Here is an 18075-nt window from a genome sequence, read left to right as displayed (position 1 = left end):
CTAACTAAAACAACATAGAACTAATTGCTTTTCAAACGCAATGTTACTGAAATTAGTCAAATTTGTGAAAGCGACCCCTATCGCAATTGAAAATTACTGCACGGAGGATCTTCCTCCTCAAGACCCCCATTAGCGCCCATTATAAACTCTCCAGACCCCCGCGGCTCGTGGATACCATTCAAGTGAATGGCCGAAGGGAGGAAGATCCTCCGCGGAAGTGCCTCCGTCAATGAACCAATCAGTGGAGCTCATGCTGCTAATAGAGAGCCGAAGTCCCGCCCTTCCACTTCCGGTCTATGGGACCTATTTCACAATTTTTTATGCACGGGAGTCAATGGAGAGATAACAATTATTTTTTGGTCCCGTTCGAGTTGGACCGTGCATTTCACATATGATGTGTGGGAATTTAAAAGATAATTTTTCACATTAATAAAGTTCTGTTTTTCGTTAGACTTTAAAAGTTATGTAAGTTTTGTGCGAATCCATTCAGTGGACTACATCTCTCGTGTCAAACGAAGCACGTCACCAACTAGCAAACGAGAGGCTGGCTAGTTAGCTAGCTATTATGCTAGTTAACGGTTACATCTTGCTGTCAGCTAAGTCACTACAGTAGTGTTTGTACAGTCTATGAATGAAATACAACTTATCTGATGAGTTTAATCGTCTGACTCATGATATTTTCATCGGCAAGGGGGAAGCTCAAATAAGACCTGTTGCTGGCGCCCGTGGCTGTGAATTGGTGTAACGTCACTAACGCGACTGATGTGTTTGTAGTCGTTGGAAACACGATCTTTCACAATGTTGTAATTCACTAGTTACGACATACTTTTCAAATGTCTTTACGTGAAAAATTTTCATTAAAATTGACAAACATCATATGGGTAATTCAAGGCACAAGACAATCGGGACCAGAAAATAATTTATCTTTCTCCATTGACTGCCATTTAAAAAAAATCCAAAGATAGGTCCCATGGAGGCAAACGGAAGGGGCGGGACTTCGGCTCTCTATATCCAATCAGAAATGCAGGATAACTGTACACATCAGTTGGCATGCCGCAGGAAAGTCGAGCATGTGGATCGAAAATGAACTTAATTAGCTTAATCATTTCAGTTGCTTAGTTGTTAATAAATCAAACGTTTGATTGAGCATCCAACTTTGTGTCACTCACTGGACTTACAAACAGGGTCAGAACGGCAGAAAGACGTATAAGAAACTCCAATAGCAAGCAGCTAGCTAGGGTAAGTCTGTCAGTTAACTTAGCAAAGGAGAGAGCAATAAAAATAGATGTTGCCTCGTACCTAGCAAATGAATGAACGTCTGAAGACATTTCTGTAACTATTTAGGTCTAATTTAGTTGAAAACGAATTTAAGCTAATTTTAACAAGATTAACTAGCCAGGTTGAATCGTAGCCTTCACTAGCAACTGGTTTGGGGGCATCAAAGTAGAGCCAGAATACTTTGCTTTAGAAGTTTGACACTTCTACCCAGCTGCTCACAATTCACGTTATCAATCGGCTGAGAACTATAAGAAATGTGACCTTCCACGGCGAAATCAGTCACAATGTCCAAATTTTCAAAATCAAAGTTATTACGTTTTCAGGAAGGGGCATAATCAACCTTCAAAACGATACCTATATCTAATGAATTGAACGTCATATTACTGAAATATAAACATTCAAAGGAGTTGAGTTCATCCTGTCATGCCAATAGAAAAACGGAGAAATCTGCCTCTGAAGTTAACCGTCGGCTCAACACTCACGAACGCTTTGTAAGGTCGCCGCTATTACACGTTTTACGGTACTTGTATCAACGACATAGCACGCGGATAACTTGGTGGTTGTCAATGAGTGCGTTTACCGTAAATATTGGAATAGAGGGGCAAAAACGAGACGCCTCTAACTTCCTGCTTCCTCTAACTTTCTCACCTCAACAAACTCACGTTTTTAGACTACAAAAGGTCAGTTTTTCGGCGAAATGTATTCACGGCCGTACAGTGTAGACCTCCCACTGTTTCAAAACACTTACAAAAAAAAATCCACGATTTTAGCACAAGTGACATAAATGGCCATTTTTCTCAGAAACGCCTGTTGCGACAAGCGACTGGTTTTGCCGTGGAACGTCACAAATGTCAAAACAGGGCCGACCCAAGGGATAAGCGAACTATGCGGTCGCTTAGGGCCCCCACGCCACCAGAGGGCCCCCCAAGAGCACCAAAAGATCACGATAATATATATATTTTTAAAAGTAAAAATAAAAAATATCATTGAATAATAGAAACGAGATGGTATTACACATATAAATGTGATTTGCATTTTATTTTCATAATTCGCAAAATACTATAGGCCTATTCTCAAAATTGATTCCTGCTGTTGGTTGCTGCCACCGTTGGGCATGCAGATATCATACACTGCTGGCGTGGTTGTCGGTCATCATGTGAAACGTGAAGTGGAAGTTCATTGCCACTTAACTATGTCTCAAAAAAGGAGCTATCCCTCTGGAGCCGAGAAAAGAAAAAAGAAGCAGCTGGAAGACGAGACACACCACACCACACCACCACCATATTGCACATTTTGCACAACTTTGAACGTCTGTTCTGAATTTGAAAAACGAAAAAAATTAAACTGGTTAACTTGTTACTGTAAATACAGTGTCTTGTCTGCTGATGTTACTTTCAAATAGTATAATTAATTTTGCACACATTTACACCCCACTCTATTTAAAAATGCAAAACAATTAGAACAATTTTGTGAGTTTGCTACTCTGGTAATGTTAAAAACAGCCAGAATGACACCGGTATGATGTAAGTAAATTACAAATTATGGTAATGATAGTGGGTATGTTACACACACAGTGTAGCCTATGGGATGATGAAGCATCTGGTGCTGAGGTAGTGGTATGGGGGGCCCCAAATGAAATTTTGCTTAGGGCCCCATAAAGGCTTGGGCCGGCCCTGTGTCAAAATAAAAGTCCTTGCACATTTTCAGTGCATAAATTATGTCTTGCAGTAAAGGGGTATAAAACAGTACAGGATACTAAAAGTATACCAACTAGCTGGGGTACAAATAATTGTATTTATTAATTCCAATTTACTTACTTTGGCATTAAATCATTAGCCTGGATGCCAGACCGAAGTTTAGCCCCGCCTCCATTCTTTTTCTGCAGGGAACTTCGGTCTGGCACTGCTCCGTTCAGCTGCTACTATTCGAGATACACTTCGGCTCGGACCAATCACATTTCACAGGGCGGGCTTTACGTGATGATTGACATATGAACAGCAGTGACGTTCACGGCTGCATGCGTCCTCGTTCAACGAGTTGGGTGTGAGACCATGTTCGCTTAGGTTGATTTTGATTGCAACAGAAACGCTATGGCTATGAATGCATAATTTGTTCATGCAGTTTGGCCCTTCGTTTATCTTAGCTATTGAAACGGAGGTTTTATCACGGATTCGCACAACTATTTCTGAACACTTAGACCAACGAGGATGTGTGGGAAAACTTCAGTTTCACTTTCACCCAGTTAAAACAGCATGTTTGGGTGATGTTGTTCCCGTTTGTTTAAAAATGTCTATTTGCTCGTTGGGTTAACGACACACTTCCCCAGCTGTTCATTGCATACAGTTTGAAGGAATTATTTATTAAAAACGAAGGAGGATGTTTTCCATAGCCTACCCTGCTACATATTTCTGTCTTAGATTTCGCAGATACTGACAGCCAATAACTTGTTCTGTTTGGTTTGGTCTATCCAATGAGTGCAGAGCTATCCCCCCCGCACTGTATCGGTTGAATCACGCCCCATAATCGCAGCTGAATGGAGCAGTTTCAGACTCATATTCTGATAAGAATTGAGTATGACGTCGTCAGGCTATTAAATCATATCCATAACCATAATGTGGGCTTAACAACTTCCCTCTCTGAAAGACCCCCCCACGCACATACCTTCCTCCGTTAATTCTGAAACCACCAGCCGCCACTGAGGCTATATATATATAGAGAGAGAGAGAGAGAGAGAGAGAGAGAGAGAGAGAGAGAGAGATTCCTGCATGCTGCATTACCGTGACCCTTAGCCTATAACTTGTGGATGTTTTTTTCTCATTGGAATACAGCAGGACAGGATGCCTTTTATCTATCAAACGCATTGTTGGAAGGACTAGGCCAGTGTTTCTCAACCGGGGTGCCGCGTGGCCTCCTCAGGGGTGCCGCAGAAACGTGTCTGACACTAGGCTAATCAAATTTAAAAAAAAAAAAAAAAAAAGCATAATTTCGGAATCTTTCCTCTAGCTTTATCACGCAGATAAGTAAATTGCGGCCACACATCAGAGAAAATAGATATTTTTTTCTAACCCTGAAGCTGCAATCCGTAGCCTGTATGACGTCTATAAATTGGTTACTTTTGTTTACTGCGTGCGATATCTTATGAGTTGTCAAGTCATAGCGTTATGGTGTAGCAACATGGCCAGGTTTTTGAAAAAAATATCTGAACCTGTGCCCTCAATATCACCCTCTCTTCGTCGTGTGGTTATTCAGTGAAGGAGGTAGAGACCGTCAGCAAGGGCTTTGGTTTGCTGGGCAGATATTGACAAATGCGGCCGCGCTGTCTACTGTGCATGCGGAAGAGTGTACTGTAGTTTTTACACCGGGAGTATGGAGGAGGCTATAACTTTGCTGCATTACCCGCTGCGTGTTAGAAAGATGCAAAACTGTTAAGTGGCATTAGGGCGCTTTATACACGTAATACTTCCCTCGATCATCACTGACAAGTGCAGAAATTTTCCGCGATTGCATTCACATGCTGTGGTGGCAACATTACGGCCAAATGATTAAGTCAGCAGCAGGAAAAGTTCCGGTAGCAGATATACGGACATCAGAATTCAGACAGCACTAAAAAAAAAAAAGTAAAAAGTCTGTGGCGTGAACATTGTGAAAATACACGTCTGTCTGAAAACGGCTTGAGAAACGTCAGTATGATGACAATTATGCTACATCACGTTCGGATTCAAGTACAGAGAGCGCCCTAGAGCTGTGGACCAGGAGCTATACGTGTGTCTGTCATCCATTCCTGCGAGAATAGAGCAGCTGTGTTCATCCTTGCAGGCCCAAGTCTCTCACTGAGTCTGTGTGTGTGTGTGTGTGTGTGTGTGCGTGTGTGTGTGTGCGTGCGTGCGTGCGTGCGTGCGTGCGTGCGCCTATGAGTTTTTTTTAAAAGTTTGGGGTGCCTTGAGATTTTTCAATCATGTAAAGGGTGCCGCGACTGAAAAAAGGTTGAGAAACACTGGACTAGGCTACGCAACAAACTTGTTTTTCGTTTCTGGGAGATCTCGTTATCGTTTTGGATTGTCGGATTTTATACTTATTGTAGGATAAACAAAGTCTATGGACTTGCTATATTAAATCCAGTAGCCTAATAATTAGGTTATGTGCCACGTCCGATTTCGCAAGTGTATAGGCTACATTTAAAAATCGACAGCCGTCTGTGAGACTATCCATTTCATGAAGAGCAATTGTCTTGTGCGATCATTCCCCCTCCCCCACACTCGTCTAACCAGTTAACTACATTATAGCCTACCTATATGAGGTATTGAGGACGACTGCCTCCCTCCCCCCTTCTCTCTCGACACACTTGAGCCCGACACTATGTAAATGTAAAAATGTGTGTGAGTGTGCGCTGAACCGCGAATTCACATATTAACTTTTCTTTTCAGCAGACATCACAAACATAAAAAAATCGCAAAACTGAGAAAATCTTTCATTGTTTTAATAAAACGCTACCGCTTGTCTTGATGGGTTCCGGAGAGATTTGTAGAATGGGTTTTGAACCCCGGTCGTTGGCGTACGGTAGAGATGCTTCAACCAGTTGTGCCACAGCTCAAATCTTATCACCATTTTGCTTAGCCTACATATTAACACTTGCCAACAAATATACGGGATTCAGTCAGTCGAGTTTATTTATTCGTGGCATGCACTTGAAACGCCGATCAAAAGTTCTGACATGTTAAACTGACGTTAAAATGCCGGTTAAAATGAACATGCCTCCGTTTTAAAATAGCCTATACACATTTCTAAGTATTCCTAGCATGTAAATGTAGTCTAAACGTCCATCTTGTCCATCTCTTTCGTCTTCGCCTTGACAATAATAGCCTATGCAGGGAAATGCGGTCTTGTAACCGTAATGAATTAATGAATTAATCTAAGGTTGCCTATCGAGTCTTTCAGGTTGAATTGAAGGCTATTTCCTTCTGATAGGCCTATAGGCGATTTTCTAAAACCATTTTCATTCATTTCAACAATGGTTTATTGAAATGTCGTTTGATTAATTTCGCCAGTCATCACCTTCATTTTAATGATTAAATGAGACGGATATGCGGAGCATTTCTCTCCCTCTCCATTGACCAAAACGTTGCTCTGGCATCTCTGCTGGACTGACTGAGTTATAGGCTACGTCGCGTGAGAGAGCTGTGAGGTAGGCTGTAAAACATTCGAAAACTCTGCAACTGCAATCTGACATGCCGAGCGTCATGTCTCTTTTCTCCGCTTGTCACCAGCGCGGTGTCTTCGGGTTTTTCTGTGTTTTCCGGCATGAGCCGAACCTTCATGTTATTAGGGCGGTCTTATGTTGCCCCCTTGCGGTTGCAGTTTTAATTACAAAGTCCCGAACCTTCGGGATTCCCGATGTGCGGCAAAGAAAGGAGCATTCTCAACCCGTACCATCTGTAGTTTAGCCCTGAAATAACATCCAACAATGAAGTGTAATGTCATCAGCCGTAACACACTGAGCCATAGCGAGCTTGCCTGCCTATTTCAATGACTCATGAATTAAAGGTATTCTTTCATTCGGTCTATTTATGAACAAATACTTGAACTTGATGCCTTAGGAGCAAAAAAATAAAGAAACAGATATATTTCAACCTGGCCAATGTTAAATCAGACTACTGAAATTTGGAAATGATCATGGATCATCCAAGTTAATCTAACGGTTTTGGGAAACAGTCTTTAGTAGATGTTGGTTAGTTGAATGATGCATCGTACCATGCAACCTAACCTTTGGAGTTGTACGGGAAAGCCACCCCAGACTATTTCATAAGTAATTGAATCAGGTCAGACCAGTTTTCTGTGTTCTTTGTGTCTAAACTCACTCTGCCACTTTCTTGCAATTTATTTTAAACATTCAGGTCCTTAGCCTTGACAGCTTGGGAGATGATCCAAAATATAGGACCAACAAATTGAGAGTGCAACACCGTGATGAGCTTCTGCAGGCGCTTTCTGAGAGGTGACACTATCACATTTTCGGTAACTCTTTACATTACGGCTCGCTAATAAGGTGGTAATTGTATGGTAATTTCTATGTAATTTCATGGTAACAATCCCTTGTTACCACTTGTTACCACTTATTACCAGTAATTTCTATGCAGTTTCTAGTGCAATTACTCTGCTGTTTCTAGGTAATAGCAATGCAAACAGCATTAATTACGGTGGTAATTTCTATGGTATTTTGATATAATTTTATGAATAACTCTTTGTAGCCACTTATTACAAGTTATTTCCGTGCAGTTTCCAGTGCAATAACTCTGCAGTTTTTAGGTAATAGCGATGCAAGCAGCTTTAATTTTAAGTATAAGAAAATGGTAATTATTTGAAACTTTACTTATTGTTTTTGTTTAATTACATGACAAACAAGGAGGTAATTTCCAGGAAAATACACAGCATCAGGGCCGTAAAATACATTATCACTTATTTCCACCCAATTACTTAGTTATTAGCCTACTAAGAAAGAGACAAACCAAGTCATTATAGTAGTAGTATAGTATAGTAGTAAGCTGGTAAAGAAGACATTATGTGCCTGTAACTATGTAGCCACTGCCACATATTTAAGGGCTTATTAAGAACTTAAATAATAAATTACTTAATGTAGCTAAATAAAGCTGTTTTTTATTTGTATGCATACAAAAGGATCAATATAATAAATTAAAAACTCATACTTCACGCATCTGTCACACCCCTTTTCCTCTGCACGTCTGTCTATCTGAAGCGCAGCTTGCGCAGGTAGCCTGTCAGCTGACCGTCACAGGGCGGAGAAATTTAAAATAGGAAAATGGTGGCAGACAAAGGAAATTGAAATCGCCTGCATCATGCTAAAGAAGTTTGCTGCGTGGGTGGAATGTTTTTGCTCGTTTTTTCCTGCGGGTCTTGGACTGAATCGAGAAACTGCTGAACGAATTCCACCGGGAAACGGAGCGCGGGTGAGAAGTGTCCTTTTTTGTTTATTGTCGGTGTCGTTGCAAACTAAGGATTAACTGGTTTGGACATTCGTGAACTTTAAGCACAAAGACTTAAGTTTTCGTTTGATGGATTATCTGCCTTGGATTTGGATTACTTTTTTGCTTCGTGTTGGACCAAAGACTGAGTTAAAACATTAATGAACTGAGGAATTAGCGCACGGATTCGTCGGGATACAAACGGACTGAGAATTCTGAGGCCAGCTCTCGATTGGAGGCTGTTTATTTTTGTTTTTGAGAGTCTCTTTCTCTTCTATCTTCTATTCTCACTATCTAGTGAATAAATAACGCAATTAATAGTATAAACCGTGTCAGTGAACTTTCTACTTTATTTGTAATATATTTAATTGTTACAGAATGGCGCCTGAACAGGGACACTGGCACGTTTATTAATACTTTCGTTAGTATCGACTTAAAATAAAGCCTATCATCACCCTGTTGCACACTTTTCCTCCGTTTCACTCCTGTTGCACTGCTCACAATGTCACACCTAGATGAGGGGGAGGAGGAAAGAGAAATTAGCCCTCCAGCCGACGGTTATGAGGAAAAACAGATTAAAGAATTGTCCTTATCAGCACAAGGTAGCCATACACATCCCATAGGAAGTGCCCCTTTTGTTACTGTTAGGGAAAGGGTGGACGACCTGGCTGATTCATTAAGCAAGTTATATGGGGATGTAAGTTACCTTGAGGGGAAGGAGGATGAGGCTAATAGTGAGAACATCCAAAATTTAACAGTCTCTCAGGTCTCAGGAGACTAATGAACTTAAAAAGAAGGTGAATGAAATGCAAGAAAGAATTATTAACCTGGAAAAGGAGGTAATAGCTTCAGAGAATAGCACCCTCCACCGGGAGGAGCTGTTAAGGGAAAAAATCACTGAACAGTTTGAGGCTACTGAGCAGTTTGTATGTGGTCAGGTGAACAAATTAGAGGATGCTGTGTTCCGCTGTGGAGGACCAACTGAATAGGATACGCCTCACCAGCACACCCAAATTGTCACCTCTGACCAAAGAACAGAAAGTACGGCCTTCTGTACGCTTTCAGTTTGACTCGCCCAGTGTGTCGCCCAGTATGAGCTTCGGAAGCAGAACATTGAAACCCCCCATCAGAATAAACTTTCCTTGTTTCGGTGGAGATGGAGATACCAAAGACCCCATGGCGTATCTTGATCTTTGTGAAGAGTTTCTTGCGCTGAGACCCACCTGTAATGCAGAAATCATGGCCACACTGTCGTCTGTATTAAAAGGACCAGCAAAGAGTTGGTGGATTGCAGAGAAGACATCCATAGACACCTGGGGCGATTTTAAAACTGCATTTCTGCAGGCTTTCTTGTCCACTGATTTCCAGTTCGAGCGACTACGTAATCGTGTGCAGACTCCTTCTGAGACAATAAGGGATTTTGCATATGACTATAGAGCTTTGTGTGTGAAATGGAAACCGGATATGGAAGAATCTATGATTGTGCAGAGGATATTGAATAATGCTAACCCCAAAGTGGCTGCCGGACTGTCAAAACGGTCGCAGATCTAGTAAAAGTAGGCAGTATGATTGAAGGTGATATGGCCTCCATGAAAAACTACTGGAGCCGGATAAATAGTGTCAAAGATACCAAAACTCTTGCAAACACTGCAAAACCAAAGAAAGTGGAGCTCAAAGTCGTAAAAGGAGATGCTTTTCCTGAGCCCTTTAAAACACCTCTCTCTCTGTTGGCTATGCATCTTTCCATCAGAGGAGCTGAAGGCCCCGCTTTGCTTGATACAGGAAGCACCTTTTCCCTAATACGCCATGAGCTATGGCACAGAATACAGAAGCCAAAGGAGCAGTTAGGGCGTGTTCACACGAGGAGGTGTTTTCTCCCGTTGCGGGTGGATGTTTTACATTATATTCCTATGATACAGAGAGGTTTTTTTTTTTTAAAAAAAAAAAAGGTCCTGGGCGCTTTTTAAACCACCGCCACCGGCGTTTTTTTCCACCTACCCCAGGTGGTTTTCAAGTTGAGAAATGTCTACTCTCCAAGAAAAAACACCCCGCGTCAAGTGGTTTTTTGACAGCTGACCAATGAGCGAGAGTTTGCGTCATAGTGAAACTTTATTGAAAGTTCTTTTTTCAGAAAAAAAATGGCGACCAAAACAAAGAAAAAAGATGCCAACCGAACAGCTAGTTGTTCTTGTGAGTGAGCATGTAGAGCTATACGACATGACCAACAAGTTATACCACAACATTTACCATAAGGAGACCATCTGGAGGTCGATTGGTGGGATTTTGGGCCATAATTGTAAGACTTAATTTTCAGTTTTCATCCGCTCACCTGGCAAGCTAAGCTAACCAGTAGCAATGAACGTAACGGTACTTGTGCTCTAAAACGGCAGTTGTCATGGGAATTAAAATTAACGTTCGGTGCTGTTTTGGGGGAATAAAAAAAACCCTGTCGGCTTTTTATCTTTTGAAAAAACACAGAGGTCAGGTGTTTTCTGTAAAAAAAAAAACCTCCTAGTGTGAACACCTCCTTAACGTCTGGTGGCAATCAAGAGTTTGCTTTGGCCAATGGCGTTTCTAAAAGAGCACTAGGAAAGTTTCAATGCATTCTTAATGTCAATGGAGCTTACTGGACGCACACTTTGTATGTGATGTCTGATTCTGATCTTGCATTCCCAGTCATTCTTGGTCTTGACTTCATGCAGAAGACGGACATGCACCTGGACTTCAAGTATTCGCCCACCTGCCTTGACTCACGTATGAACTTTGGTCACATCCCATCCTTAAGCCATAGGGTTTATGATGACGTCGTCCACCCGTTGCAGCTATAACAGCTCCAACTCTTCTGGGAAGACTTTCTACAAGGTTTATGAGTGTGTTTATGGGATTTTTTGAGCAGAAGCACATTTTTGAGGTCACACACTGATGTTGGACGAGATGACTGGCTCTCAGGATCCAACTGTAATTCATCCCAAAGGGGAGACTGGCTCTCAGTCTCTGCTCTAATTCATCCCAAAGGTGTTCTATTGGGTTGAGGTCAGGACTGTGCAGGCTAGTCAAGTTCATCCACACCAAACTCTGTCATCCATGCCTTTATGGACCTTGCTTTGTGCACTGGTGCACAGTCATGTTGGAACAGGAAGGGGCCTTCCCTGAGCTGGGCTTGGTCCCTTAGTTCCAGTGAAAGGAACTCTGAATGCTTCAGTATTAACCAAGCGATTTTGGACAATTCCATGCTCCCAGCTTTGTGGGAAGTTTGGGGATGGCCACTTGTGGACCGATGTCATCACAAACCCTATCGATTAAGGATGTAATGTGATTGAAGTTCATATGTGAGTCAAGACAGGGGAGAGAATACTTTTGGCAATATAGTGTATAGGCCCTGCCTACGCCACTTACAGAGTTAAGTGCTATTCTAAGATTAATTACTGTACATGCACACTGTACATAACCAAAACAACTTACAACATGTTAAAAAAAAAAAACATTTTTAAGCTTTTAAGAGCAATTCTAACAATTCTAAACATTTTATAACAATAAATAAAAACCACAATAAGTGCATCAATGAGTGTAATAAGTGCCTCAGTGAGTGTAATAAGTGCATCAATGAGTGCAATTGTCTGTAGGGGGAGTGAGGGCCTCCAAATTGTCCCTGTTGTGGGTTACACAGTTACAGTAGGTTGTAGATTAAGGATCAGCCAGACTAGTTGTAAGTAGTGCTATGAGAGGAGATGTTCAGAATCAGAATCAGCTTTATTGGCCAGGGTTACGTAAAGAAACAAGGAATTTGACTCCGGTTAATCTTTGCACTAAAGTACAACACAATAACATAAAAAAACAGTACAAATAAATAGATGCTAAGGGTGGGATAGGGTAATACAATTGTCCGGAGGGGAAGTGTGGCCTTGTCCCTGTCAAGGTATACCATGGTCGTGGACACCCCGACATGCACAGGCAAGACGCAGGATGTAATATATAAAAATCATAATTTTTAAATATAAGAATAACATATACAATTGAATAGATGGTGGGAATAGTTCAGTATCAGTACATACTGAGGTTTAAGATTAAATATAAATATAGTGCAAGGCAGTACAATGCAATGATGATGTTCTCTGAAGAGCTGGGTTTTCAGACGTTTTTTGAAGATGGAGAGGGATGTCCCTACTCTAGTAGGAACTGTTAGTGTGTTCTACCAACAAGGAACAACAGATGAGAAAAGCTTGGATTGGCCTGAGCGTGCTGGTGGAAAAGCTAGACGTCGCTTGGCTGAGGAGTTCAACGGTCGTGTGGTAGCATTATGCCTGTATGAGGGCATTCAAGTAGATGGGAGCGAGTCGGAGAGTACTTTGTAGGCAAGCGTTAGAGTCTTGAATTTGGTGCGGGCGACCAACGGTAGCCAGTGTAGCTGGATGAGCAATGGGGTGACGTGCCCATTTGGGCTGGTTGTAGACCAAGCGTGCTGCTGCATTCTGGATCATTTGAAGGGGTTTCACTGTGCAGGCTGGGAGACCTGTCAGGAGGGCATTACAGTAGTCAAGTTGTGAGATGACAATTGCCTGTGTAAGGATCTAATTCCCAGGCTGATGACATTCATTTCAATCATATATGGACTCTTGATTAGCTACTAAGTGTGGGCCTATTGTGGACTTCCTGTCACATGTTTGTCCAAGGTCCTCAGAAGTTAACTTGGACCAGGAAATGTAACCAAATGTATTGGCATGTCTTGATTGATTTACTCAAGTGGTTTCACTACAACAATGGTCTCAGTTTCACCTACAGTACTCATCATGTGATCTCCATTCATGTAACCTCTATCACTGTCTGAACCAATCACAAACTTTGTAGCCTATATAAGGATAGTCAACCCACCAATCTAGGAGTCACCCTATAGCCAGGGCTCCCACACCTTAGGTGTGTAGTCAGTAGTCGAGTTGAGGGGGGATGAGGGGGGATGAGATCCCCCTTTGGAATTGATATGGTCAAAATCATCCCCCCCTCTGAAAGGGCCATCCCCCTCCCCATCCCCTGTAATTTTTTCAATGAAGGTGGAAATATCACCACTATTTAATTTTCAACATTTAGCTTTTGTGCACGTCGAGGCTAAAATAGCCTACTGTGGACGAGGGGCATGTTCCTCATGTTGTCACGGCAATCAGCGACATATGCATGCAGCCTTCTTTTACTGTCTATGCGCACAGCAGCAGCATCATGGCCAAGCTACAAGCGAAGTTGGATATAAGGGACGTCTGCTTTATTAAGAGGACAAAAAGTAGATGAATGAGAAAGAGTACATTTCTACTCAAACCTGAAATGCCCAGTCTCCCTTGTTTGCTAAGTGAAGGTACCTATAGCCCGCTAGCGAGAGCTAGGTGTTCACTCCAGCTGTTTCTGAACAAACTTGCCTTAACGACATTGGAAAGGATAGGCTCATGGCGAGCTAACGCAATGTTGTCCAACTTTAGATCATCTTGTTGAGAGTGTTGTTTTGGATGCATGTACAGTATCTGTTTGTTCAAGAGGTAGCCAAATGCATGGGGTCACGTATGACTCACTGAATGGGAATGTCATGCTGTACTCCTCTCTCACACGAAAGAATAGTTTTGTAGTGTGCGGTTCTGCATATAGACAATGTCACGAGGTGGCTGAAGAGACAAACGTCTGAACATCTGTTCATCTTTAGAACTATTATTCCGCTGTGCAGGTAGCCTATGCAAGACGCTGAGGACGGCTGTTTGCCGAAACGCGTCCGTCTTGTACGCATTCAAGATAAATAAAAGAACGAGAATATATTCGAGAGTGCGTTTATCTTTCTTTAAACAGGTAGCCTAGGCAAAAATAATATTTTTGTTTTGCATTTTTAAGGGAAAACGTAGGACTGAGACTGAGCTATAAAAAAATTTGGTAACACTTTACATTACGGCTCGCTAATAAGGTGGTAATTGTATGGTAATTTCTATGTAATTTCATGGTAACAATCCCTTGTTACCACTTATTACAAGTAATTTCCATGCAGTTTTTAGAGCAATTACTCTGCAGTTTCTAGGTAATAGCAATGCAAACAGCATTAATTAAGGTGGTAATTTCTATGGTATTTTTATGTAATTTCATTTACATTACATTACATTACATTTCATTTGGCTGACGCTTTTTAACCAAAGCGACTTACAACATGGAAAAAAACAATTAGGATTTTTAAGAGCATTTTGAACAACAATAAATAAATACAATAAGTGCATCAGTGGGTCTAGTAAGTGCATAGTAAGTGAATAAGTGCCTGAGTGAGTGCGATTGTCTGAAATAGTGCTATGAGAGGAGATGTTCTTTGAAGAGCTGGGTTTTCAGACCTTTTTTGAAGATGGCTAGGGATGTTCCTGCCCTAGTTGGACCAGATAGTGCATTCCACCAACGAGGGACGACAGATGAGAAAAGTTTGGATTGGCCTGCGCATGCTGGCGGAAGAGCTAGGCGTCGCTCAGCTGAGGAGCGCAGCGGTCGTGTGGAGGCATATGCCTGTATGAGGGCATTGAGATAGGTGGGGGCAGAGCCGGAGAGTACTTTGTAGGCAAGCGTTAGAGTCTTGAATTTGATGCGTGCGGCCAGCGGTAGCCAGTGTAGCTGGATGAGCAGTGGGGTGACATGTGCCCTTTTGGGTTGGTTGTAGACCAGGCGTGCTGCTGCATTCTGGATCATTTGAAGGGGTTTAACAGCGCAGGCTGGGAGACCTGTCAGGAGGGCGTTACAGTAGTCAAGTCGAGAGATGACTATTGCCTGTACCAGCAGTTGGGTAGCATCTTGAGTCAAGTAGGTCCTGATTTTCCGTATGTTGTAAAGCGCGTAGCGGCATGACCTGGCTACTGAGGCTACATGATTGGAGAAGGTCAGTTGGTTGTCAAGAACGACTCCTGAGTTTCTTGCAGTCCTGGTGGGTGCAACAGACAGGGAGTCGATCTTGATGTTGATGTCATGATGAATTGTAGGTTTGGCTGGGAGGACTAGCAATTCTGTTTTAGAGAGGTTTAGCTGAAGGTGGTGTGCCCTCATCCATGTTGATATGTCTGAGAGGCAGTTTGAGATTCGTGTGGAGACCAAGGGGTCATCCGGTGGAAAGGACAGATAAAGCTGTGTGTCATCAGCATAGCAGTGGTATGAGAAGCCATGCGAGTGGATGATCTGTCCCAAGGAGGTGGTGTAGATAGCAAAGAGCAGGGGGCCCAGCACAGAGCCCTGGGGGACCCCTGTGGAGAGGAAGTGAGGTGCAGAAAGTTGTCCAAGCCATGATACTTTAAACGAGCGGCCTGTGAGGTAGGATTCAAACCAGGAGAGAGCTGAGCCAGAGATGCCCATGTCTGAGAGTATAGAGAGAAGGATGCTGTGATTAACAGTGTCAAAGGCAGCCGATAAGTCAAGCAGAATGAGCACTGATGACTGAGCGTTCGCCCTGGCCTCCTTTAAGGCTTCTGTTACAGCCAGCAGAGCCGTTTCGGTGGAGTGGCCGGTCTTGAATCCAGATTGATTTGGATCCAGGAGATTATTCTGTGAAAGGAATTCTGAGACTTGTCTCGAAACTGCTCGCTCAATACCTTTGGATAGAAAAGGCAGTAGCGAAACAGGACGGTAGTTCTCAACTTGAGCCGTGTCGAGTGAGGGTTTCTTAAGTAGAGGTGTAACCTGGGCCGCCTTGAATGCCGCTGGGAACGTGCCAGATGTTAGGGAGGCATTGATCACATGCGTGATGGCTGGTGTGACGGTCGGGCCGATGGACTGAAGCAGGTTCGTCGGTATAGGGTCCAACGCACATGTGGTAGGACGGCTGCATGTCAGGAGTCTAGCTACATCACTCTCGGAGAGAGGCGCAAATGTTGAAAGGGATGTTCCAGGGTTTTGAGAGGTTATAGCAACTGCGTCTGATGAAGAGAATTGACTGCTGATTGCCGCCACTTTGTTTGTAAAAAATGAGGCTAGGCTGTCTGCAGTGAGGTTGGACGCAGGAGGAGGTGGCTGAGGGTTGAGTAGTGTTTTGAAGGTTGAGAAGAGTTTCCGGGAGTCTGTGGCGTTGTTGATCTTGTCATTGTAGAAGTCTGTTTTAGCAGCCGTGATGCTAGTTGAGAAGGAGGATAGGAGTGTCTGGTAGTGTTTGAGATCATCTGTTGTTTTTGATTTGTGCCATTTCCTTTCTGCAGCTCTGAGTTTGGTCCGCTGTGTGCGTAGGGTGTCAGTTAGCCATGGATGGGAGTGTTTGGATCGCGCTGGCCTTGTAGTTAGAGGGCACAGTTTGTCCAGACACAAGCTCAGTGTGGAGCAGAGCGAGTCCGTGGCATCGTTGACCTCCAGAGTGGAGAAGGAGTTGAGTGGAGGTAGGTTGGAGGCAACTGTAGAGGAGAAGTGGGCTGGAGTCAGGTTGCGGATGTTGCGGCGGAACGTGACCATTGGTTGAGGAGTCAGGGGTTGTTCCGTCAGGCTGACATTAAATCGAATGAAGAAATGGTCAGAGAGATGGAGCGGTGTTACCCAGAGGGAGTCTGTGGTGCAGTTCCGGGTGAGGATTAGATCAAGCTCTTTGCCAGCTTTGTGAGTGGGTGGGCTGCGAGTCAGCAGCCCACCCACGGGTAATAATATTTTGTAGCCCCTTATTACTAGTCATTTCTATGCAATTTCAGTCATTTCTATGCAATTTCCAGTGCAATTACTCTGCAGTTTCTAAGTAATAGTGATGCAAACAGCTTTCATTTTAAGTTTAATAAAATGGTAATGATTTAAAATGAATCTAGTTCTTGAAATGATAGTCCAGGATTTACTTATTGTTTTTGTTTAATTACCTGAAAAACAAGGAGGTAATATCCAGGAAAATACACAGCATCAGGGCCGTAAAATACACTATCACTTATTTCCACTCAGTTACTTAGTTATTACCATCCCTGATCTGAAATAGGTTACCGTATACAGACATTCAACACACAACCACATGTTGAGCACAACCTTAACTTTGTTCTGCAAAAAAACATTGTTTTCAGACATTTAACATGTTCTGCGATAATAAAACAACATAATCAAATTCTGAAACAGTAGGCTTATTTTATTTGCAGTGCACCCTAAACCTACCAAAACATTCATACAGGTACAGAGGTGACGTGTTTGTTACAGATGAAAACTATGATAATATTTCGTTGACTTCTTTGGGTCAGAAGCTCCTCTCGGAATAACAAAGTCGTTCTTCTCAAAATTATGACAGCAGACACTGTAATCCATCACTTTAGTGTTTTGATTGAGGCGTCAATGTCCACATTCAAAACAATGAGCCACTGGAGACCGACCATATCGCAGTGACAGCTGATGAAAACTTGCTGGATTGTAAACTTTTAATTTTTGTTTCGCTGCCGGGAAAGGAACAGACACAAACCACTCTGTCTTCCTTGTCCTCTTTCTTCTGTCTGTATATGTATCTCTGTAATTTTAGCCAACACTACCCGTAGTCTCTTCCGGCAATAGCTCTAGTGCTTCCGTGTGAAATCTTGCGTGACATTTCTGTGCTTCAGATAGGTTTGCGGTCTCGAACTGTGTCTTGAACGGATTCTACGTGTATGCAGACTATTCCAAAGTTTACAGACTGACTGGTGCTTTGTTTTATGTGTAGACACCTCGAGTTAGCTGCTTACGAGGTTTTGCGCTGTTTTGAGCAATGTTAGTGGTTTAAAAATGCGATTTTGAAAGCGTAGCCTATGGCTCTAAGCCCTATGCCACTGTTAGCGATTTTGGGCTGTAGGCTAGCTCTTGCCCGTGCTAGCTCTGTAGGCTAAAGCGTGATCAACGAAATATACTTTGGTAA

General features: G+C 42.7%; 1 protein-coding gene across 1 annotated transcript in view; it reads left to right on the top strand.

Moving 5' to 3' along the window:
• sugct (succinyl-CoA:glutarate-CoA transferase) overlaps positions 1-18075 on the top strand; it is a 136499-nt gene that overhangs the window by 87351 nt on the left and 31073 nt on the right. Inside the window, exon 11 of the mRNA XM_062521415.1 lies at positions 7170-7267. Within this exon, the coding sequence (XP_062377399.1) occupies positions 7170-7267 (98 nt within the window). The remainder of the gene's footprint in view (positions 1-7169; positions 7268-18075) is intronic.

This window comes from Sardina pilchardus, chromosome 19 (assembly GCF_963854185.1).
Source record: "Sardina pilchardus chromosome 19, fSarPil1.1, whole genome shotgun sequence".
Taxonomy (NCBI): domain Eukaryota; kingdom Metazoa; phylum Chordata; class Actinopteri; order Clupeiformes; family Clupeidae; genus Sardina; species Sardina pilchardus.
This window is presented reverse-complemented; position numbering and strand designations above follow the sequence as displayed.